This window comes from Typopeltis vanoorti, chromosome 13, assembly GCF_054136105.1.
Source record: "Typopeltis vanoorti isolate ZY-2024b chromosome 13, IOZ_Tvanoo_1.0, whole genome shotgun sequence".
Lineage (NCBI taxonomy): Eukaryota > Metazoa > Arthropoda > Arachnida > Uropygi > Thelyphonidae > Typopeltis > Typopeltis vanoorti.
The window spans coordinates 114,442,124-114,467,467 of NC_143561.1; the positions used below are offsets into that span (position 1 = coordinate 114,442,124).

The 25,344-nt window shown below is 37.8% G+C and overlaps 1 protein-coding gene across 1 annotated transcript in view; it reads right to left on the bottom strand.

Moving 5' to 3' along the window:
* The window catches only part of LOC150100480 (protein Wnt-11-like), a 113,055-nt gene extending 90,352 nt beyond the window's left edge, over positions 1 to 22,703 (bottom strand). Inside the window, exon 1 of the mRNA XM_090402663.1 lies at positions 22,391 to 22,703. Coding sequence (XP_090258789.1) covers positions 22,391 to 22,703 — 313 coding nt within the window. The remainder of the gene's footprint in view (positions 1 to 22,390) is intronic.
* Between the last annotated feature and the right edge of the window lie 2,641 nt (positions 22,704 to 25,344).

Here is a 25,344-nt window from a genome sequence, read left to right on the forward strand (position 1 = left end):
TATTTACAATCAAAATTATTGTAAACATAACCATCACTCGATAGTTATCTTTCCAAACGTCTTCGTTTGGAAAGACTTAAGTTCGAATTCTATCTAGACGCGAATATTTTTTATAAGAGCTTCTGATATCCCTTATGTATGTGCATGAATGACTTCGCAGAGCATTATATGCCTGTGAAAGAGGTTTCTTCGAAATCAGGAAAGCTAGCTCAAGAACACGCACATTTCACAAATATAAACACACACGAAAAATGTCCCTAAATAGCTTAGCGCAGCAAGTGACTAAACACTGAGCGGATCACTCAGGAATAGTTGACCAGGCTGAGTGGAGGACGATATTCCCAAGTTGCTTTTTTATATATTTTTATGGTTCGAGAAAACTGATATATGCCATTGTTGATTAAGATCATTTATTTCACTTTTTACCATTTTAAGAGATTAAACGATATTCAGCAAACCGACATGAAAAGAATAATTTGGGCACGCCACGTGCAAAGATATACTTATCTTTGTCTGTTTAATTGATAATTGTGAGTACCAATGATTTATCTTACGTAATCATACCAACATGCTTATGTGCAAGGTATTCCCCCCCCCCCCTCAACCACTCAATGATATCAAATGAAAATCATTTTTCTTTCATGCAATGGTAGCGTGCATTTCATTTTGGCTCGTCTCCGCATCATACGGGTTCAACACGTGCACCTCCATCTGTAGCAGGTCATACGTTATCTGATGTCCGGAGCTCCTCTCAAACAGTCGCATTCAGATCGGAAAACGAGCGAGTGATTCGGACGGCTGCAGTGAACAAAGTAGCCATGTCCAAAAGAAATAATCTGCCTTGAGTGCTTTACCAATACGCGGAGGGATACCATTTGTCATGAATATGGTGATGGTCATTGCAGCATAAAATTGACAATTATCAGCATAATGGGAAATTGCTGAAAAGTATGCACATCCGATAAAGGATAAGTTGTTTATTAAGCACAGTGGTCTGTGCTTGCGTACTAGATAACATTTGCATTTTAGACAGGAAACGGGCTACCTGTCCATTTTTTTGCCATTTTTAAAGAAAGCTAAGCGAGCAAATTAACTGGGATGCGAAATCGAGATTACGTTGTTGCAGTGTGGTGTAGCGCAAGAATTCCTTTCCTTTTGATGTATCTGTAGCTAAGTATTTGTGCAGTTTTCATTAAAAATTTACAAAACTAAATTCAGCAAGCCATCAACAAAGGACACTTGGGCCATTATTTCTATGGTGGTACAGTTGGGCCAATATTAACATATTGGCAAACAGTAAAGAAAAAGGGAACTATTGAAATAAGGTAGCTTCATCTGACTTTTAAGCTTTAAATGGTTATAAATTGAGGTCAAGATATTCAATACTGTAGTTATTCAAATCTTACCACAATCAGTGAAACAAACCTCTTTCGGGTATAAAATCTTCGTGTCGGGCTTAGATCTTAGACGTTTCTTCCTATTTAGAATTCCAATTAAGTTTGGCTGCTCGGTGATTCAAAAATATTCTCGTTTTTTTCCATTCAAATCAGCACAATTTCCACAAAGAGCTCGTATTTTTGTATCTGCGTTTAAAAGCAACATACTTCGATTGACTTACTGAACTTCTTAGCGTGTATGGCCACATACACAGACGGAGACAAGGCCTCTACCGACGGTGCATTACGTAGGGCGGCAAAATTGGCATAAACTATACAAAAAATAAGGGGGAAGGGGCGTCCCTGGATGGAGAAACATGCCGAATTGGTTATAGAGCATTTCAATGCTAACTGCATATTGCTTCCTGTTATCAACAGTTAAAGGTTGGTATAATTTAGAACTCATTTCAATTTAAACTAAAATTTGCATTAAAGCTTTATTCTATGGTTCATTTGGACTTTCTGGTAGTACACGGGTGGTATTCATTGAACCCAGGTATTTACTCGCGAATTATATATGAAATTAAAAAAAACACACCTTGACGTGAATTGAAAACGGCAGTGCAAAGATAAGATACATTTAGAATGTATTTTTAATATTCGCATTTCTGTCTGGTAACAGTGTGTGAGTACCCAAGAACGAACGGACCCTTCGTTCTTGAGTACTCACACACTGCGCTTCGACTACACGACTTTTGCGAATGTAATCATCAACTATAATACGATGTATTATGATATCAACAGAGAATTCAACTCTTTATAAAACCAGAATATCCCATGCAGTAAAACTATTTTTTCTTTCTTTTTCATTCTTCTGTATATTAATATAAAGCTGGTTTAAATCCTATCGTTTTATTATCCTTCTTCTGGCAATTATTCTTTTGTAAACCGTTCGGTGATTTGTATACAAACCACAGCCGTTCACAAACAGACCAACAAACAAGCCGACCCAAACCCTGCCTCCAATTGTGAATAGCCCGCCGCCAGTTGCGTACCCCACTAGAATGATGATATTGTACTTGAAATGACCGCAGTCTGACCTAAAGTGTGCCAAGTTCTTTACTACCCCCATTCCCCTGCACTCGTTCGGCGATAGCTCCACTATTTAACCAAGTTTTATAGTAGTTCGCAACAGCTTTGTGCGTCTTTGAAGTTGACGGAAATCCGATTGCATTTCACATAAAATGACGATGGAGTATGAGCACAAGAAAAGATTGCCTACACCCTGGCCTAGACTACCAACAAATTACAGTCACAACAAGCTGCCCGAAGGGCTTTAAAATGAAATTAAAAATTAGATTGTACACTATAATATTAACTTCCTTTGCCAAAATTAGACGAATCGAAGTTGGGATGCGTTTCAATCATCTTTTATTCCCGAGTTGAACTGTCGGAAAATCCCAATTGTAAATACCCAAACAAAATAAAATATTCATCGGGATTGCTCGTGTTATATGAATTCTCAATAGCACCGTGACCCTAGTATAAACTAGATCTAGTGTGTCATGATATTATTTACTTGCAAAGAAGGTACTTTTTTTTTTCCATAAATCTAGAGTGACATCTTTATTCAGTGCTGAAGTCAATTCATTGTATAGCAATGAATATCTTGTGTGCTCCCCCCCCCCATACACATTTCGGCAAGAGAACTGCACCAATTTTGTGTAGCATTATATTTATTTCGCCAAAAATGCGAACAACGATCATACTTGAGATAAAGAATAAAATAATCTTCATATTCGCAATTCAAGAGTATAGAAAATACAGAAGCTATGAGCTTATCGAAGAAGGTGTTGAAAAAAAAATATGTTTAATAACTCGGTTATTGTCTATAATTACGCTGAAGCAACTAAAGCCACAGTCGAGTGAATTCGTTTGTCAATACTTGTGTTAACAAAAATCAAGTGAAAGAGTCCTGGTAAAGTTCTTCGTGGGATTCGAACCCTCGTTCCACTCAAAGGGCACCGAACTGACAGCTACGGAGCCTAGAATCTTCTCCCAGTTACGTCATCCATCCCTTATCTCTTCTGTACTACGCAATTCCTTGCATGTGTTTGAGGAGTGAATCAGGATTATGGAGGCTTATCCGCCCAGCTTAACCTTTTAATCAATCAGAATTCTTTCATTGGCCGTTTGCACCTGTGGTTGGTTCCTTCATGTGCTGATTACTTTACAAGCCTTTCGTAAATCTGCATACCTCCCCCTTCGAAATAGCTACTCTTGAAATAATTACGGGAATATAGTATACAGTACATAAAGCCAGGTCGGCGAAAAATCCGCTATGGTCCATCTCAGAAAAAATATCCTAATCTTGCTAACCAAGAAAAAAGAATAATCCTTTTTGGGTTATATTACAACATCCGAGCGTCTATTCCACTTTTATTAATGTTTATACGAATCTCACATAATCGTACTTTTGTCGTGGGTTAATGATATGTAAAACTGATAGAGAACAACTCGTTTTGTTTATAAGAGACTTCAAAATAGGCATGAAGTGGATTGTAGAGGTTCCAAGTTTGGTATCTAGAACTGAATTTCAAGATTATAATCTTCACGCCATCACCCAAACCAAACACATAACATTTCGTGAATGGGATTTCACATAAAAAAAAAAGCAACTAATGCTGGGAAATAAAAAGTTACGAACTTTTGAAAGTACCTGCGATGGGTTTTTCATCCTCCCTAGTTTTTTTGTTAGTTTTTGTTTTGTTTCGAAATTGAACAGTTCTTTAAGTATCGGCTTTATGCATGGCATGGATTGTTACGATTTTCGGCAAGCACGTCAGACGGAAAGTAATTTTAATGTCCCAAGCGCCTTACATAAAACTGTGTGCTGTCTGGATTTGTTAATTCTAGTAATTTAACCAATTTTGAAATTTTTCGCCGTATTATTCATTAAAATTGGGGGAAAATGTACAGATTAAGCATGGGCCGGGTTCTAAGCGTCCTTAAAAACAAAAAAGGAGGTTCTATTTTGCCACATTTTTATTTAAATAGAAATATATTAGTTTTATTAGGGGATTTCCACGAACCCCCACTCCCTGCCTTTCAAGTGTACATCGCCTTCAGTGTAGTAAGATCACTCCAATCCATGACGCTCCAATTCAAATTCGAGTACGCTTGTATTATGAAATGTTTAGATCTCTATTTTGTACGAAGGGTGTGAAAGATTAGGTTATAAAGGGCCATATATCTTAAAAAACAGGGAAGACCCTCCTTTTACGGAAGAATAAACATTATATCTAAAGAATCAGACTGGAAGTAAAGGCTGTCGAATATCCGATATTATTTCTTCAGTATTTGCTCATAATCCAAAATAGCCCAAAGGAATTGTGATTTCTAAAAAAGGCATCATAAATTGACAAATATATTTATGCGCGCTCCAACAAACGCCTTTATTGCTGGTCCAAGTCCCTTAGTTTTAAGGTCATCCTCTACAAACCTATGAAAATGCCGCTACGACCAAAGGGCTCTATTTACTTTCCGACAAAGTAACAATCTGCAGTTTGGAGACGGCGGTGGTGCAGCACTTCGCAGGCAGTCAAAATCACGTGCAGGTGACAAACTGGGATTACAGCATTTGACGGAAGGGCATTGGTATTGCGATACTTCGCCGCATATGTTACGGAAGGGCGCTCTCTCTATCTTCGAGTACGGCGAGATGACAGCAATATAGCTAACACCTGTGAAATGAAAACTTTAGAGAGGCAAGCCCATTTTTACCTTCCGTTATGTTTTTTCCCAACCCAAATAGTGTCGCCCGTACGAAGGTTACTGCGGGAATGCTCACAAAAGGCTCGTGACTAGAGGCCAACAACAAATGAAAAAAGTCAATAAGAATTCTTCCCATGCGTTTTTGCCTTCCAGTGTGCACTGCAAGAACGTCTTTGTCTTAGCCCTCTAAAGGAAGATGTGGAGCAGTTTTTAAGGGGTGTGGTGGCAACGTTGTGTGGCCAGACTGCGGCGGTGGTCCGGTGCAGGGTTGCCAGTGGTAATTAGCACCTACCTCAAAGCATGTGATCAAGCCTAGGGGATAATCTTTTGTGCTGGATGAGCCCGGGGTAGAAAGATGGGTGGACCGACGTTCTCGAGCTCTTAATAACTGCCGTGTCGGCTCATGTTGGCGGTGGTATCTATATTTGGGCGGAAAGAACATATGACCCAAACCACCCGTAGGTCTATTTCGCGTCTGCCTGACGTCACAAAGGTCACGCAAAGCGTGTTAAGGGTCGTGTGGTATAGCAGACATCGGTGGTTCCCTAAAACTCCCCCCCCCCCCCTACGTTCCCAGCCCGCCACAAATTCGATGACACGGGAGAAACAAGCTCACACGTCGGGCGCCAAAATAACCAGTTCTAGCGGCTACTAAATGAGATATTAAAGCCGTTTCGATCCCGCTTCGCATAGGGTTAGTCATTGTGAGACAACCACTGCCGACACCCAAGTTCAGGAAAGTGCGTATACGAAGAGGGTGGCCAGCAGGTGTGCCCGATTTTGTAAAATGCTCTGCGTTTAAAAAAAAAAAATAATAATAATAAAAATTTGCAGACGACAATAAAGTACGGAACACTGGTTTGTTTATTCAACTGATGAAATTTGCCTCCACCTATCGCATTATTACAGTGGATAGAGGGAACTATCTGGTCACATTTTTTGGCTATTGGCAACAAGAACTTTTTTAGATATACACACCTCGATTAACTACGTTTATACCTAAAGAAAGATAAACAGGCTCTACACTAAGATCATGGTTACACCTCGTAAAGCGTTTTTTTTTTTTTTTTCATGAGTGGACCCAAGGTTCGTGTTTATTAAAACACTTCATTTTGTACGCTAGAAATTAAAAATACAATTTGAATAAAGAAGAATTAAGGCCAAATATACTAAATGGAAGCCCACCATCTTAGATCACCGATTTAAGTTGTCTCATCATCATTATTAGCCAACGTCATGTGAAATAAACAGGTAAGGAAATACTTTCCATGTGAAACGGTTGAAATAACTGCACAGAATGAATGCAGAAACAACCCAGACCAGGTAGACTGATTTCTGTTTTGCAAGAAATACAAGCCGTAATTTTGCGCCGTGCCATTTGGAAGGCATGTGAGGCAAACCATTTACAAAGAGAAAGTGGTAACTCGGATAACGTGAAATACATCGAACGTAGACTTTCAAAGTTTATTAAATTTATGTGCGTGAGGATTTTGTTATCGAATTCCTATTATTAATATATATCTGTCAGTTTTATTGTGCTTTTTTTAAAAAAATTCTTTTCCTTGGTTGGATCATTCCGTACAGGCCTAAATAATATACAGATTTTGTTTATTTAAAGTGTCATGAATATTGGACGAGGACGTTTCAGCTGTTTTTTCTCTTCACTATACAGAAACTTTCACATACCCTTCAATATAATAAAACTGATCTATATTTTTACTGTGATACTCAAGACTATTGTCAATCCATTTGTTTGTACAAGTAAACCTACTCAGTCCCGGCAGTAGCAAATTAGTAAAAGATGGTAGGAAAAAACGGATGCAGAAAATGCTCTCAGTCATAGCGTGTATCTGATAAAGAGTCAAAACCAACGTTAAAAAATAACTTATAAGCACATTTACTGCAAGTTATGAAATAATTATAATTATCTCAATAAATAAACACTCATTTCTGCATCGCCGTTACTGTCGATGACTTAAGTAAAAGTGTATCCAATGTCGAAAAATGTCCTACCTCCAAAAAATAAAACACTGTCACAGCATTTTTAGCTAGAAAGAAAAATCAACGTCAGGCCTTCATCGTCGAGAATTTTGTCACAGTTTACATTTACGGGTAAGAGAGCAAGGAAAAATAATTCACTGAAAATGACACTCTACAAAACAGATCGCTCAACATTTCGCTTATTGATGGAATCTTTTAAAAATAAACTACCGAAAGACTTCAATAAAAAAAAAAAGAAAGAAAACTAACGCAATGATGTCCAAGGAGAAAAATAGCGACTGTGGCCGTACACTCTGTAGTGGAAGTTTTCTGCAAGTACTTGATTTTCATCGCTGGGTGTGACAAAATTAACTTGCCAGACGCCTGAAATGACATCAAATCGTACATTTTTTTAAAAATTTTTTCAGTATATATCTTTCTTCCCAAGAATAAATGTGAATAAATGTTCTAGCTTAAAATTAGGAATGTGAGAGATCGCTCGGAATTGATATTGATCCAGGACAGTCCTTTTCAGGGATGCCTACACAAGATAAATCTGTTATTTGTATTATTTTGGATAAAATGTCTTCACAAAATTAGCATCATGAGCTATCGAACCTTCCCCCCCCCCCACCCACACACACACACACCGGCGAATTTCTCAGTGGTCCCTCTTAGGGAAAGATAGCCGGCGCAGGGCTTTAAGTCCTAAGAAATAGCATAGACATCGTAAATTTCTTAAATTCCAAGCTAAAACCAGACTAGAGGATACTAGAAGAAAGGATGAGTCTTCTTTTTTTTTTTTTCTTTTTTGGGGAGTCAAACTTGAAAGAAACCACTTTTACCCCAGGAAGAAGTACTTATTCATAAAGACTGTCAAATGGCAAAGTATCCATCTCAATTGCACTACAGATAAATGGAAATGATCACTATTGCCAGAGTGAACCATGGACCTACAGGCAGTAGATGTGATATGCGTCCATTGGTGAGCAGCTGAGATAAGTTACAAGAAAGAGTCTAGAACAAGGACGCATGCATCCAATGCCTAGAGATAGATAGTATGTAGTATAAAGCATCGCGGAAAGAACTTCCACGTATGTGAAGGCCCTCCAAAATCCTCATCCATATGCTCATCTATTATTATCGAAACTATTTCTGTGCTTCAAGATGGCAATGTTCTGTTGCAAAGGAAAAGCTACATCAATTAGCATGCAGCGCTATGTAACAGTAAGACAATAGTTTAATTGATTTCGTTTAACAGACTTTTTTTTCCTTCCAAATCATCACCATGTAAAATATTTCATTTTTAACCGAATCGTGCATCGCCACCGGCGTTTTCCCAACCTTGTCTTATTAGAAGATTTACAGAACTCGATGTGATGCAGCGAAAATGGTCATGTTGACCTAAGGCCACGTTCGGAAAACTAGCTCCGGCCATCTAACTCGTTGGCGAAAAGGTAATTTGCGTTTTTGATGAAAATTGTGGCTGTTTTCTTAATTATTATTATAACGTGTTTAACGAAAATTAATTTTAAAAAAAAATCATCACTTAATAGGTAAATATGACCAGGTTTTCGCTCCCCAAATTAGACAAACCAAACCACTCTGGGGAAAATTACGTAAGCGGACATAATATAAAGCCTCATTGTCTTTTCATAATCTAAACAGCGAACCACGCTCTCTATAAAATCCGTCTCTCATCTCAAAAAAAAAATTAAATTATTTTAAAACACTACAGAAATACACAACGTTGGATACATTTTTATGGACGCAGGTAAGAAAGTTTACTAAGAAAAAATTACCAAAGATTCTGGTTATCTTGTAGATCATATAACGGAGTGATAAAAAGAAAAGAAAAGATAAAAGTTTATCATGAACTTATTCAATATTTGATTAGAAGCCTTCAAAATACATCAATCAGAAAACGTACTTGCATCGCATTTCATTTATAACTGACTGCTTTTCCCAGGGTGCATTTTTACTTCTGCGTACATAACGATTCCCAGGAAACAATCGCAAATGTATTCACACCCAAGTTATCTATAAATGGTAGATTTTGGCAGCAACCTAAATTGCTTCGCAGATGGAATTAAAAAAAAAACTTCGATTTATAAATTACCGAGTTTTTTCTTCGTAAACTTCACAAAACTTAGCATTGTCCTTAAGTTTGCAAAACGCATACTTTTATTACTTTACCAATGTTGTTAAGCAAGAATGTGTTAAGCACACCTGAACCACAGCAACAGTCGTAATTTGTCTTTTTGCATAATAATATAATGGCCAACTGGAATAGCTGAGAAAACCCCAAACCGGATTCCGCCTAGAAATCCGGCATCTTAATGAAACACATCATGCTATAATAGCAATGAGAAAACACTTAACGAATGCTGCAGTAATACTTGAAGTCTTCGGATCTGGTACCAAATACTTATTTCCGCAAAAATCCACCCAGTCAAAACTGCTGTTATATGCAATACTAATATTAAAATGCCTGCACGTACTTAAATACACAGAAATGCATCTACAAAAGTGTGAAAACCCCGGTCTTCATATAATTTTCCTTCCGATAAGTTAAATGTTATCGTGAAGTTGCAGTGGCGAGATTTGTGGCAAAACTTCAAGAAAAGAATCAGAAAGACTTTTTTGAGAATATCGGCACGTTTCGAAACTGATCTGCATGGTTAAAAAAAGTTTATTTGATACTGGGAAACAAGAGATTTCCACTACTTAAAAGTTGGCTGTGGTGCTGCTACTTGTAATCTCATATACAAATTCTTCTTGTCACGATGAGAAGGTCTTTTTGTTTTACAGTTAAAGGACGCAATGTCCCGTTAACTGCGCTAGTTCTAGAATAGTCGAGTGTGGCGGACCAAAAAAAAAGCCGAGTGTGAAGAACCAATAGCTCAAATATCCGCGAATCCTGTTCTAAAGATTCAGGCTTCCAAATGAGCAGGGATTGTCTCACACAAAACGATGAAAATCTAAAACTGATGGAAAAAATAGGTCAAGATAAATTCAAAATTAAATATAAACGAAATTAGTGTACAATTTCACACTGCGACAAGGAGTGACGTGGTTCTATCTCTATGCTATTTGATTTGTACACTAAACCACGACAAATAACGTAGAAAATGGAGCAGTTACCACCGCCTTTTTGCGCATGAATAAATAGATTACTTAAGGAATCGATAAAGATTCGAAACTGTTCTGAACAACGCAATTGTCGGCATGCTTAACGCACATTAATTAATGTTGAAAGCAAACGGAGAGCGAAGAATTAAAAAAAAAAAAACATTCTTGATGTCAAATACTGCACGCCGGCGAATGGTCAAATGAAGGTCTGAAAGCTTCTCAACGTCACAACTGAATTTCAATTTGAACAAATTAAACTTTGATGAGTGTAGCAACACAATGTCGTTTTTAAGTGGGACCGATTTATGGGCGTTTGCTCTAGACACGGTGATACTGATAACTGAGGTCCCTGTGACGGGCGAGTTAGGATAATGCAAAGATCAGGGAAAATTGACAGAAAGAGAGAAGATGGAAATGAACTCGCTGAACGCTGCTGGATGTTCAAAGTCAGGAAGATGACTGCGTGAATGGTGGCAGCAAATCTCACGGATTCCTAACCCAGTCAAGTAGTGAGAATCACATTAACGAGAAATTAAAAACCATTTAAAATGAGCGGGGGAAATGGGTAAAAAGAAAACGTAAAGTTAGGTTGTAGGGTCAGATATATTATTACGCCTCATAACTGTGTGCGCCTTCTGACTCGTCTGTTTAGCAAAATGAAAAATTCTCCTCCACCGTATGAGACGGGCTAACTCAGATCAGCTGCTTATAAGGGCCTTTAAAAATATTCTTCGCATTCTACACGGGATTCGAACCTACGTCTTTCGAATCCACATATCTAGCAAATGTCTGATGTCGGGTATATCTAGGACGCTTCCGAGTTAAGAAATAGTTCAGATATTTTTTTAAGAAAAATTTAGATTTTCGAAGAAATGAAGAATTGAAAAAAAAAGTGAAATTTTCAGATTAGAAACACCTTATTCAAAACAAAATTTCAACAGTTAATGGTAGTTGGAAGCAATACGAATTAACTCCCCATTCATTTAATTTAAATCTAGTAATTTATTCCGAAATATGGTTCTTATAATAATCGTTGAAGTTACAAAAATCATCTGCACTTTTTTTTTAAACCTGACATTACATGGGGAGATAGGAGGGCTAAATCTCAAACTATGTGCACTTCTCTGACAAAGGGAGGTGGAAAAACCCCAAATAGTATCACATGGCGAACGAACATCTAATCCCCAAAGACATTTCGCTAACTTCTATGCCAGATTGAAATTTGAATCCCGCTTGGCAAAGCGACGAGTTTCAGTTAAGCGAGACTTGTTCTCGGTGGCAGCAGATCAAGTAGTCCGCTAGAAAAGCAGAACCTTGTTTAAAAATATTATGACACATTCAGACACCCGACAATCTCTTGTGATTATGTCTCTGAAGAAGGAGTTATTGTCCTTGAGGAATACCTAATTACTCTTCAGATTTTATTATTATCGTCCTCAAACTTCATACAGCTTGTATTCATCCCTAGAAGCTCAACTCAATAACAAAGCACAGCAAATAAAATAAATCTGAGTTGGAATAATTCATTTTAGATCAATGTTGTTGTCATATCCTGTCATACTCATCTGTAACTATGACTTGTGATGTAAACGAACTCCTTCCATCCATATTCATAGGATATCGTGAAATTTTCAAAACTGTAACGAGGCGTAACTCATGGTGCTTAGACATTCCAAATGGCTAGAACTGAATACAATCTGAACTGTTGCTCGCTTTTCTCTATTCAGTCAGTATTACCACCCATTGCCGACCTGTTGACCGATATGAATGTCCTGTAGCATGGACATCCGAGAATGTTTTTAAAATGGGAGATAATTTTTAATAGCCAGTATGAGACTACCACAATGCCTATTGGAGACCTGAAGTGGCCTTGAAAAAAAGTGAGTGATCATCTCTGGAGCACATTTTAACAATTTTCTAGCACTTGCAGCTGACCGAACCATTTCTTTCAAATGGTCTTTACCATATTTCTCCAATTATAATAGGCTGGTTAAGAGGTACTACAGTTATCAAAAGGAACACAATCGCCTTAGCTGGCCTGTTTGGCCGTTTGGTTAGCGTAGCCGCTATCCAACCAACAGGTCGCGGATTCAAATCCCGCTGCGGGCATAGATGTTTGTGATTGTCTTACTTCGTGTATTGCTACAACGTTTGTTATGACACTTTTGCTGTCCTTGCGCCGTTAAAGTCATCACACACACGCAGTCGCGTTAAGTCATATTAAAAAATAATTAAAAATTGAAATTACATTAATTGTTACTATTATTTTTGTATACGACTTTTTTTTAAAATTTTTCTGTACCAAAAAAATACTGATGCTTGGATTAAATGTCATTTTCTCGTTTATATAATCGTTCCAAATGTGATTGTAGCCCAAATAACGTCCAAGCCTTAACACTCGGGAGACCGACCGTCCCGATAAATTTAAAGGATTGGACTGACAGAGTAAATGTAATCACATAACGGACTTTATAATCCAAAGAAGCGAGAGTTAATATTTTGGTAATAGGTTTTAAACTTTTTTTAAACCTGAACTAGGTTTTAAAAAAAAAATTATCCGGTTCGTGATGATTTCATGAGTAGTGTCATTGTGGATGGAATTTAACTTGGAGGCAGTTCACTTTATTTGTAACAAGTATGCGTCGCCTCCACTGATCGCTTTTAGTGAAAATAAATTACCGTTTGTGGCTTTAGAACATCAATAATGCTTTAAATTCATTAAAAGATACTGGATTTTCTCATATATAGCTAGTAATTCGGTTGGAAAGACTGAGTTCGAATCCTGTCTAGGATGCAAAGAATCTTTATCAGGTCTTTTTCATTTAATTGATCTCATGCAGAAGTAAAGGATTTTCATCCTTCATGACAGACAAACCGAGCTTTGAAATCTGGCTGAAGATACAAATATCTAAGCCAGATTGGATTACAGAAGCGCGATTTACAGACAAAATACAATTACTTCACACCCTTAGGCTGCAATTTTAAAATCAACCAAACATATTAAATATGTTTACATGTGGTAACGGGATTCGGATATATGATAAATTTGAATATTTACAGAATGATGCTTCTAATTTATGGGATTTCCTTTCCCACAGCAATCTCGCTGTCACAAGATGGGATATCTCATGAGCACAGAGTGATCTTCATATCCACAAATTAAAAACTAAATAAAAAGACACGCTGAGTACCTTTAATTTTCCTTCCTGATCTTAATATTTACTGTCATGTCCATACGTGTCTTAGTACTGATAGGCGATTTATACTTAGATATAATTAGTTCTGAAAATAGATATAATTTTGATAATACCTGTTGATCCTCGGAACAAACTGTTTTAAATCTTTCTACTCTGATGGGAATTCGTAAACATTCAGAAAACTCCAACACACGAAACAAAATGTTTCGTTATTCACAAGCAATGCCCCCCCCCTCTCACACACACACAAATATAATTTATTTTACACTAGATTTGAAGTGGATTAATCCCGTCTTAACCAAGGATTCTGTCATTTCTCAGGAAAGTGTCTCCATATTCTATATACTTCTGCCATCACTGAATAAGACTGATCCAGTAAAGTCTTTACTCCGCTGTTGCAGCTCATCACGAATACTTTTGTTTTAACTGCTAGTCGTACTCCATTTTGAATTGGAGTGAACACTTTTTCAGGGCATTACAAACACATGAACTTTCCAATATATTATTTCAGAACTGATCTTCGTAGCGTAATTCGTATCGACGAGGCCCTCTGACTGGATCTAGGAAGCGAAAACGTTTTTTTTAGGTGGGGGGGGGGGGGCTTTAAATTGAAATCGCGAGTTAGCCGATCTCATACGAAGGTAGCAAGGTTTTTCCTGTTTGCTGCTTGCCGTGATACCGTACACAGTGCCGTTATGGGAATAAAAAGCAAACCATCTTATTCTCGTGGAGTCTGGCTCGGTTTAGGCCTACTAGCAAGCATAAATGGACGATCATGTTGTATTGATCTTACAGTCATTTAACTTATGCACATCATAAATCTGTGCTTGATAAGGAGTTGTCAGAATCTGGAGCAGCCAAATGCAGTGAAAGAAAGAGCGGACAATTCTTTAAATAATAACATTTCTTTATCTCAGTCTTAAAGACTAGAGCGTGAAGTTTTTTATTTTTGCTTTCTGTAGGACACTTCTTAATTGCATCTTTCAACTTCCTCATCCACTTCGTATCCACTGGATCACGCGCGTTTTCGACAAGCTCGTCAGTGGCAACAGCAGCGAAAAGCCCTTGGAACTAAATTTTCGACAATCATCATCTCGATTTCACGTATTCATAAAGGTTGGCGGAAAAAGGAGCAACTAGCGATTTTGTTATTTTTAAGTTAATATTACAAAAAAAAAAAAATCGTGCCTACTAGATGTTTGGAGCGTAGAAAGCTAAATTTTCATTCATTTCGCTGTATAAAACGGGGTCCTCTTTATGGCATGAATTGGACTCGATGGAAACATTGTGAAGTAATAGTAAGCGTCTTATCTCTGAGTTTAAGACGATTGTGGATTCGAAGTATCCGAAAGGTAGCCTCGCCATATTGTGATGAAAGTGTACATTCCATGAAGAAAATTAAATTGAGTAGACGACTTATTTGATATAGTTTATTTACGAAAACACTTTGTGGTCGCCATTTTTCGATTAAGTTGGCAGCAACTCAACTTTGCTCCTTCAGGTATTTTAATGCGTTAATTAGAATGCTCTAATAAGCATCCCTTCCCGTTTTTAAAAGTTTTGTACTCCACCACATACCCTAGTTGGCTAATTTGTTTAGACTGTGGCACAAACCTCCCCAATTATGCATTGGCTAAGTGACTTATATCTCAATGACTTTTCGTAGCATCATGTACCATTTCTTCACTCTGTAGTACTGGAATTAAGTTATTCTTAACAATTAAAAATGAACTCGTTACCTTTGTGTTCTATACTAGCTGTCCATGGCAGAGATATTTATTTTCTCCTTTATTTTAAGTACACTGATTGTGTGTGTTGCAACGGACCAGACCTAAGCCATTCGACAACGTCGAGGCAAAAAATCTGCTTTTGTTTACGGCCACAACTTATTTTGCTTCATTCATTAACTGCATTAAATTGGATCTCTTTCAGTTGGTCTGCTTTAATACATTCGCTCTATAATTGATTCCCTGGATTGGGTATCCAATTATGCACTTGAATCACTAATATTCTCACTTTGAAAATCATCTAGCTGATGCGATCGGCGTTTTCCTATTTCGTCAGGCTAAAGGCGTTTTTTTTAACATTTTCCATTTTGAGTAATTTTTTCGAATTAGTTTTCCCAATGAGTTTAGATAGTCCACTGAACAACTGACGCAATGTATTAGAAATTAAAGCCCCACATTCACGATACTGCTGCCGCTGTTTTTAACGGAAGCGGCCAACGCTCCCATTCGGGAGAAATAGCACGCGGATCCGTAAAGCTGCTCTCGAGATGCTATCTCCTTTATGAAATAAGAGACCAAATTCATTCACCGAGTCACAAATCACAACCACTTGCTACAAACTGTCTACTGACGCATCTTAAGAAATGAAGTGCAGAGCAAGAGATTCATGTTGAAAAACACGTCACATATAGGATATTTCCGCCGACCGTGACCTCGAGATAACGTGCAGGTAACGAGTTCTGCACCACGCCGCTGCTCTTTCGAGCCAGTTATGAGACTGACTGGTCAACATCAATATTTGGGCCGCAGAGAACAGCCTCGTTTCAAAGCGTTCGTGCTACTGACCAACTGCCTTTCTTCTGGTCAAGGGTTTCAAATTAATGACGACAAAACTCGAGCCTCGGAGACGACGGATATTACGGAGGTAAATACTGAAGATTAATTTTAAATACGAAACAGGTTGTATCAGACAAACGCTGTCAGTTACAAAATGAGCAGCTGTCATCTTCCTGAATTCGTGGAAAAAATAAAAGCATAACTCAAATAAATTATCATAATCAGGCATAAAATTGTCTTTTTTTATTTCAAATTGCGGAGTTCTAAGAATGTAAACTTCTTTTTTCGGTTGAAATATTCATTGAGAAAAACATAACTGTATTTCAATCAAGAAACCTCCATTATTACCTCAACCAAACACCGTCACAAGAACCGCGTGTCATATGCCTAACTGCAAGTTCAAGAAACAAACTTATCCACAATTAGGGTCATTTGCATTCGCAGATTTGCATTCTATTGCTCCAATAAAGACGGCAACGCATCAACAGTTGTAAAAAGTTCTCCGCAGTAAACAGTATTCGCCCATCTGGAATATTAGTGGACTTGTTAACCATATGGATGCATAGATGGGACGTCAACAAAAGATTGCTTTGTGGTTTCGGATGGGCTGGCATAGAAGATGTGGTCTGCACAGGTGGCTACATAAGCGTAAGTTGCATGTGAACACGCACCAATCCAGATGTTAATGTTCAGATTGTAAATCTAAGGGAGGAAGAATAAAGAAAAGATGGACCAGGAATTTTCTAAGAGAAACGAAGAGAACGGGGAGGTCTAGTAATTCTGTTTCCTTTACTGTTATTTATTTCCATTATAAATGAAATCACTGCGTTCAAAAGAAAAAAAAAAAAAAGAAAAAGGCCTGCCTTCTCTTTCTCTCAATACGTTAGTATTATCTTTAACGTTTAAAAGGAAGAAACAACGCTAAGTCTCGTTATATTCACCAAAACAAGGAAGAGTAAGCAAGATATGGGGGGGGCGGCGGAAATGACATTATCGTCCTTAAAACTGCTTTTGAAAAATTAATTAAGAATTTAGTGCAACAAATTCCGAGAATAATTTTATTCATAAAATAATTTAATTAAATTTCGATGATATGTGAAAGGTCGCAGTAATCAGCTTCTAACTTGCACGGGTAGTTGAGATCTTCAAACTTCGCGAAAACGTGAATTATAATGCCGTACAGATTCGCCTAAATTCTCGTTGTGTATGAATAATTGACTCAAATAAATTACTGAAATTTTGCTGACTGCAAAAACCTTTTTTTTTTTTTTTTTTTTGTCATTGTTGAACTTCGCCATCTTGACACCTACCTATCAGAAAATGGAATGGGCGAGCATGCGCAGAAAAGTTAGTTGAACAGCTGTCTTAGGTTAGATAACCATCAACATTTTGGTTTGAAAAATATTTGCATTTTAAAATACGGGCATTCTTTTATAGAAACCCCGTGCAGTAATTACCGTAATGTTTGATTTACAACAATAGTGCATTATGTTAGTTTTCGGTTTCGCCTAGCTTCACCAGAAGCTAGGCGAAACCAAATTGCGTACAATTTATATCAACATAAAAATACCCTCGTTAATATTACACAAATTTCCGCTCATGTAAATAGCACAGTTTATCAAGGTAAACTCCATCACGAAGTAAATAAACCTTTCACCTTCTACTTTCCTTATTCAATAAATTAAAAGAAAAACGTTTACACCAGTTCCTTGCATTAATTCAAATACAATCATTCTTGAAGAAAGATAAAGAAACGGCTATACAAGCATTCATAGTATGGTTTCGCTAAATTCCTGTGGAAGGACACCCCTCTAATTAATTATAAAGAATTAAATATTATTTCTATTCACAACTATTTTTCTGTAATTGTGAATATTTCGTAATATAAGCGGAAGGAAAGTAGAAACAAACATCGTCTGTTGTTGCGATATATAAAGTAACGAGAAAATTGAAAGCAAGTTAGTGCTGATTTACCAAACGAGAAAGAATGCAAACAGATTTTCTACTTAATGTAAAAGTACTTTATTAGTGAGATCTCCCAGTTTCAATTCTCTGCGTTGCAACTTATCAAAATACCAAATGAAATTTATTGTTTTATTTAGTTAGAAGTAATTTTATACGTTTCCGAAATGTTCAAATAATCTTTAAAATAGTTCTAAGCGTTTTCGCAACGATTCTGCTGAAAAGTTTTAATTGAACCAACAGATAAGGGGAGATTTTGGTCGATAACATTTTCGCTCTACAAGCTGCATGTAGTGGGTTCGAATCCTACTGTGACATGGATGTGTGTAAATAACTGCCTTTAGATGATAAATGAATTTCATATTTGAGACCAACTTGTGTGTGTGGGGGGGGGGGATCTTTTGTTTAGTGTTGGTTAGAATTGATTGTTTATTAGCACTGGTATCAGATGCTGATCATTTATAATTACAGCAAAATTCCGATATGTTTTTTGAAAAATTAACACGTTTGTTTCAAGACAATATTCATTCATTAAAATCCATATTCTGAAGGAAATTCTGTGTATTTTATTACGGTAATAAACATTAATGTTGCTTTTTTTTTTTTTTTATTTCTTAACTATGTAGTCGATTCTTGAATCTACGAGGGAATCTCGACTACGATGAATCTCGCATTAAAATATACAAAAGATATCAAAAAGCAAGGATAGGTGGCGCTTTGTATGATTTATTTTCTTTTATATTTTAGCGAATATGCAAACCAAAATGTGCTTTTTTTATTATAATTTATCATATAAGCCACTCGTAGTATTAATGGATTATGCAGAACCAATTAGCAAAATAAATAAAAATAAATTAAAGAGATACAGCAAATAAAAATTCTTCAATTTTTTCTCCCATTCCCAAATGCGGTTGGTAACCTTGCTAACAGAAAGCGATCGAGATCTAGTATTCCACACGAAATAATAAGCGCGTGGTTGCGATGACAACACTTTTAAAATTAGTAAAAGCGCAATTAGTAAAGGCGGACGAGCATATTCGTCAGGCATTATAATTTGTGCTGATTAAAGGATGTGTTTAATGTCTCTGTGCTGATAACAAAAGAAAGATCAAATGGGTTCAAATGTTTGGATAAAATTATATTTAGCAACAGTTTGTTTTTCAGTAAAGAGACTTATCAGCACTTTGTAAAACACGCTAAATCAGTGAAGTGATAAACAAAAGAAATTACATCAATAAACGTGGCTTAGCAGAACGATCGAAAAATAAAATCAAATTTCACAAATGGAAGAAATATTTCCAATTGAATGCACAGCGATTTGCATTCTTGCTACTGCATTCCTGGTAGTTTGAGATTATTTGCATATGAATAGGCACTTGAAAGTAATCCCAAAGATTAGTAGGAAAGAAAATTCTTGCTTGACAACTTATTAACCGATTTAAAAGATTTTGATCCTGCATGAGCAGAAAAGCATGCAAGATTTCAGTGCAAAATATTACTTTCGTATGTAAATTTATATGAACAGTTTTTTTTTCCTCTTTCTTTTAATTTCGTTTGACTGGAAGTCATGGTTGGATCCTACTACGTTGCACTATGCAGAAGCCGTTGGTGGGGGAAAAAAATTTAGAAAAACTGAAATATTTTTATCATTGAAAAAGCATATTTTTTTTTTGTTTTTCAGCAATGAAAACAGGGGCATAAGAATAAATGGTCCTTTTCTTTTCTCTCTCTCAACACTTTTTACAATTTATAGAATAAAGCACTTAACACCTAAACCGTCTGCCAAATTTGAAGATTAATCAATTACAAACATTTTAAACTGCTAAATATATTGATAACTTACTGGATTTAATTTATATTTGAAATTATGTGACGCATTTTGTGATTTACAGTACAAACGAATGTGCTATAAACACCAATTTAAAGTGACTTTGAATCTGTAATATGCAAGGGACTGCGAGCAAATACAAAAAGACCAGTGGTTGTTTAAGAAACGAGCGGAATGCCTTACACTGAAGTGCAGTAAGAGGCAACAAGATGAAGGTAACAAGAAAAAAGTATCGTAAATGAGTGCAAACTTTCAGTTCGAAATACAACTCCTTCAAAACTACGTTTTCATTAATGGAAAAAAATCCTTCGCCTGGTTTGATTAACTTATGCCTGAAATCAATTATAGAAGTTCATAAAAATCGAACAAAAAACGCTCCAAGAGGCGATGGCATCAGTGGAAACGATGATGGGTTAGTTGTTCTTCTGCCTTGCAGGGAGCACCTCATTCCCACTGTGCCTTACAAAAACGAAATGTTAACCCAGTTGAATTCCTTACAAAAGGAGTTTCATGCCCTTTAATATTTGGTTCTTTGCAAATAAACGGAATGTTATCTATAATCAATACCAACTTTGCATGCAACACAATGAAAAGCTACAGTAGTCTCCACTGGTTCAGTCAAACCGCTTAAATTATTTTTATAAATTATTTTTATAGGGTTAATTTTTAAATACTCTAACAATTGGTCTGACTGAAGCAGTGGAGACCACTCCCATTCAATCTCACAATCAAGGTTTTTTTTTTTTTTTTTTTTTTTTTTAAATAAAGACATTTTGTATTTATTGTTTCTGGTGTCTGCTTACTTAAACTGTTGGGAACGTTGTTTAGCCCGTCACGTGTCTCTTATTTATCATCGTCGGCAACATACAAAAAACCGAGTACCGTTGCAATCTAGTTTACAATATGATAAAAACAAATTTCTCTGTTGAAGTATTATATTTAGGAGCATTTAAGAACTCGTAATTATGATCTTTCTCGGTAGAGTTAAAAAAAAAAAAAAGTGACAGTGCCGTACGGTTTCATGATATTTCCTGACCCAGTTTTTCCATACATTGGAAAAACTGGGTCACGTTGCCTTATAGCTTTCAGTACCAATAGTGCAAATTATTACTGTAATGTAAAAAAAAAAACATCTCTTTTAAAGTCACGATAGTCATGACTAGTACTTAACAGCAGACTTAAGAAACGGATATGCAGTGTAATAGTTCCGTTCAGAACAGGAAAAAAACCTGCCGTTGAAATCGAATATTAATTTAACCAAATTGCAATTGTCTACGAAATTGTCAAAGGAAGCATTTATTTGGACGAAATGTGTGATTTTTAGTCAAAATGCAAGCGAGTCTTTCTGACGTATGCGGCATTTCTTTGTTTAAAAGTTGCTTACGACTAACAATGAACATGTGGATTTAACTCTCGACACAAGTTCACTTTTCTGTCAATACCGATAAAAAGAAAGATTCTGATGAACAAAAAGCAAGAAAAATTACTGTATATTTTTTTCCAAAAAAGTATAATCAATAAATATATAATTTAATTTTTAATATGTTACTAGCATATATTCTCGATACCAAATTACTTTAAATTAGGATTTCACTAAAATTATCCCAATTGGGGTCCGCATTTGCTACGGCTGCACACACTTGCACCTTCGACGGGTAGTACAATCTTAAAATACTTAATTAAAAAAAAATCTTTCATACGAGAGAATCCATATCGAGGAAAACTGTTGCAAAGGAGGAACAAGCAAATTACGAATGCCCTCATTAGCCGAAATTTTTCCCCCTTTGCCTTCACTGAATGTGTGGCAATACCGACCAAGACACATTTCACTGGAAATGACAATACTAATTAAATCCGTTTCGCATTTTTTAAGTCTTAAACCCCCTCCCCATCCCACTTTGTCGCTCATATTCCGATTATTCCATTTCGCTCAATGATAACTTCAAACTAATTCATTTCGGAATTAGGCGACTGTTCTCAGTGGAATGTGCCGATGAACGACTTATTTCAATGGCACCAATTTCATCGTCTAATTAAAAAATCGAATGTAAGGCAAGAAAAGTATTCTTCGCACGCACCCTCCAAGCAGTTCAGTTTCTCCGTTGATGCTGATAAGAATGAGGGAAAAAGAAAAACTACTTACAACCACTCTATTGCTGCCACGTGACAGAAGAAGAGGAACGGGACGATGCTCAGGCTGGAGGTCTGCATAGTAGCCCGCCAGTCCTTAGCCGGCCGGGCAGAGACCGACGTAGTCCAGTGAAGACGACTGATTGACCCCTTGCTGCTTCTCGACGGGATATCCCCAGCAGGAGAAGGTAAGCTCCCCGCGTCTTTTCGGCTACAGTTCGCAAATCATCGCCCACATCTCTATAACTGTCGTAAAGCGGTGCAGTGACTTGTCTCGAGACTGCACGGAAGCGCGCGCTATTTCTGTGTCGCTGGGAAATTGTCTCCTTCTGACCGCGCTCGAAACATTTTTCCTGTGTGGAGCTTTCACGCGCCGCTACTGCTGACGTCAGCGATCGGTAAGTCGGGCCAGTAATTTACGCCCCGCGCGCTGGAGGTGTAATATACCTTCGCCAGCACACGAGCGGCCAAAAAACTTCGTCACGCACGGCAGCAGACAGCGCCGCACGTGACATGCGCAGACAACGCTCCAATCCCACGTGCAACCGGTGGGAGTGTCACCAATGGTGTTAACCCCCACGGGCCGACACCGTTCGCAGTCGTCTGTGGTCCGGCGATCACTTGTCGGCAGCCCTTCGATCAGACGAGTGGACAAACGGTCGCATGCGACGGCAGACCCTGACCGACCACGAGGAACCGTAAACAGAGCTTTCACTTTCTCCGCTGACAACGATCGACATCCAGCAGCGACCGTAATCATTTATCCGAGTTCCGAAACGTTTCCCCTTTGGCTACCCGAGGAGGATTCGAAAGGAATGACGAACTCGTTCGCATCCCATTCCCGTTCGCGCCAGTGACAAATGCGTGCGGTTCAAAGGCGACCAGAACACAACCGAGCATCTTTCGGTAATGGGCCCTCCATTAGTGGCGATGCGATCACCTTGTGATCGGAGTGCTACCGGAAACATCCAACGCCGCAGAGCTTGTCCGTGCAAGACTCGACATGCGCTGTCACGCTCTTGTTTCGATTCCTTTCGATAATCGGGAGACGCGCTTGTCGACAGACGCCAGTTATTCGCTTTAACTGAGCGCTCCCACACCGGCTGCCGCTACCGATTTCTTCCTGCCGACGGTCAGCATAACCCTTTGAATGCCGTGCATCTTACGATCACTTCCCCGAGCCAAGAGATGCGGGGCATGATTGGAGCTGTCAGAGACGGACGGCATGGCAGTGGCCGGGGCATGCCAGCTGTCAGACCAGTTCGCAGTCACGCCTCCCCTCCTAATGGACGGTGAACCCGAAGGAGCGAAGCCACCGGGTGAGACCTCAATTACGAAACGATTCTTTTTTGTTCCTGACTCATTATCTGTGGTCCTCACACCGTGACTTAGCGCTGATCAGTGCGTCACACGCGCGCGCCAGTGGGCGGGTCGCCCCTCCAACGTCGCCTGATACTGGTGACCTTCGTTGGCTGGCTGACGGAGAAGTTAACGCATTTCGCGCCTAGATCCGTTCTCCGGTCACAAGGTTGCCGGGCTTCTCTTGAACCTTATTGGGTTATATCGTCGAAGCCCAGCCATGCAAGGTGAATCTACGTCTGACCCAAAGAGGCGAGCTAACGGGCATCGGAAAATATCTGGTGACGGAAAGCGAGAGACCAGCTGAGACGGGAACGCGTTAAAATTGTTTATTGCGCTAATTAGGAAAGAAAGCGCTTCTTTGATTTATCGATTTCTTTATTATTGACGCGAAATGAAATCTTAGAAAATAAGGAAGGTGAGAAGAGTTCACGACTTGAGAATTCGCACGTAATTTGGCCATCCATCGAGAACTCGAATGTACAGAAAGAAAGAGGGGGAGGAGAGGTTTCGTCTTCTCAACATACCTGAAGAAGTATAGGTGACCAAAAGGTCGCGGTTGGCATTAAGAGAACCCTCTTTATACCCCCCCCCCACTTCTAGGGAGAAATTTATTCCTGTTGATTAACTCGAGTTTAATTTGATTCCAAAAGGCAAATCTTTCGTTTTATAGTAGAAGAATGATTTATACGTAGAGGATAGAAATATGCTGTACTAGTTCCATTTCAAGGACAACACCAATCACCCATTGAAAAATGAAAGGTAATAATAACGCGCAGTATTAAGTGATGTAATAAAAACATCATAAATATTTTTGCAATTCAAAAAGAATATTTGGGTTGCATCAACAGATCTAAAAAATATCCATGAAAAGATAAATAAATGTCAGAAAATCTGTGATACAATTAAAAGAACACTCAGTAAAAAATAATAAAGACGAAAAAGTCATCGTAAATTGCATAATATAATAGCCACTCCCGGTATTATATGGTTCCGAAATATGGACTGTTGAAAGAAAAGATCAAAGTCAATTGCAGGGAGCAGAAATGAAGATTTTAAGAACAATTAAACGATGCACAAAATTAGACCAAAAAAATGACGACATTAGAAGAGAACTGCATATTTCCAACTTAAATGAAGAGATCAAGGAACAAGAGAAATGGAAGTAGCATTTATGAAGAATGGAAACACGACAGAAGGATAAAGTGCAAGATGGAAAGACTAGCGAATCCGCAAGAAGGCATATGCCTAATCCTTGATGATGCAGGCTTCCAAATTAAAATATCCATCCTGCAAAACGCTCGCTGATCGTAGGCTATTATAATCATAAGAAAGTGGGCCATATAAATGACGCCCTTACCCCAAGTACTTGTATGTATTAAAATCAGCACTCCAGGAACAACAATCCAGAATTTCGACTGTCGCAACTTTAAAAAATATTTCTGCTGCTAATATTACGAAGAAATTTAATAATCCTACTGAACTTAGTAAACTACAATATCTGTATTTCATTCGATTTGAACATATGATGATCAGAACAGTGCTCATGGGTTCTATTGATTGTAGGGGGGGGGGGAAGGCTAACTTAAAATATCATGTGCATACACAGTGTTCTATGTTATGCACGTGATATATAGATTTTGAAAAAGCTTTTGACTTTGTAAAATGGGATAAGATGGTGGAAATAATAGAAAAGATTGGAAAGACAGAAGGCTAATTATTTCACTATATATATTTTAAAAACTGCCATGGTGAGAGACATATATGGTACAACAGAACCAGGTATCATCGGACGAGGAGTAAGACAAGGCTGTTCTCTGTCACCAGTTTTGTTTAGCATGTATTCTGAAGCAATGTTAAAAGAAGCACTGGAGAATTCGGAAGAAGGAATAAAGATTGGAGGTAGACAGATATTTGCAATAAGATACGCAGATGATAAGGCATTATTATCAAATACTGAAACAGGACTACAACATCCGTTGAACAGATTACTGAAATCCTGTATCAATTATGGAATGAAAATTAACATCAGAAAAACAAAA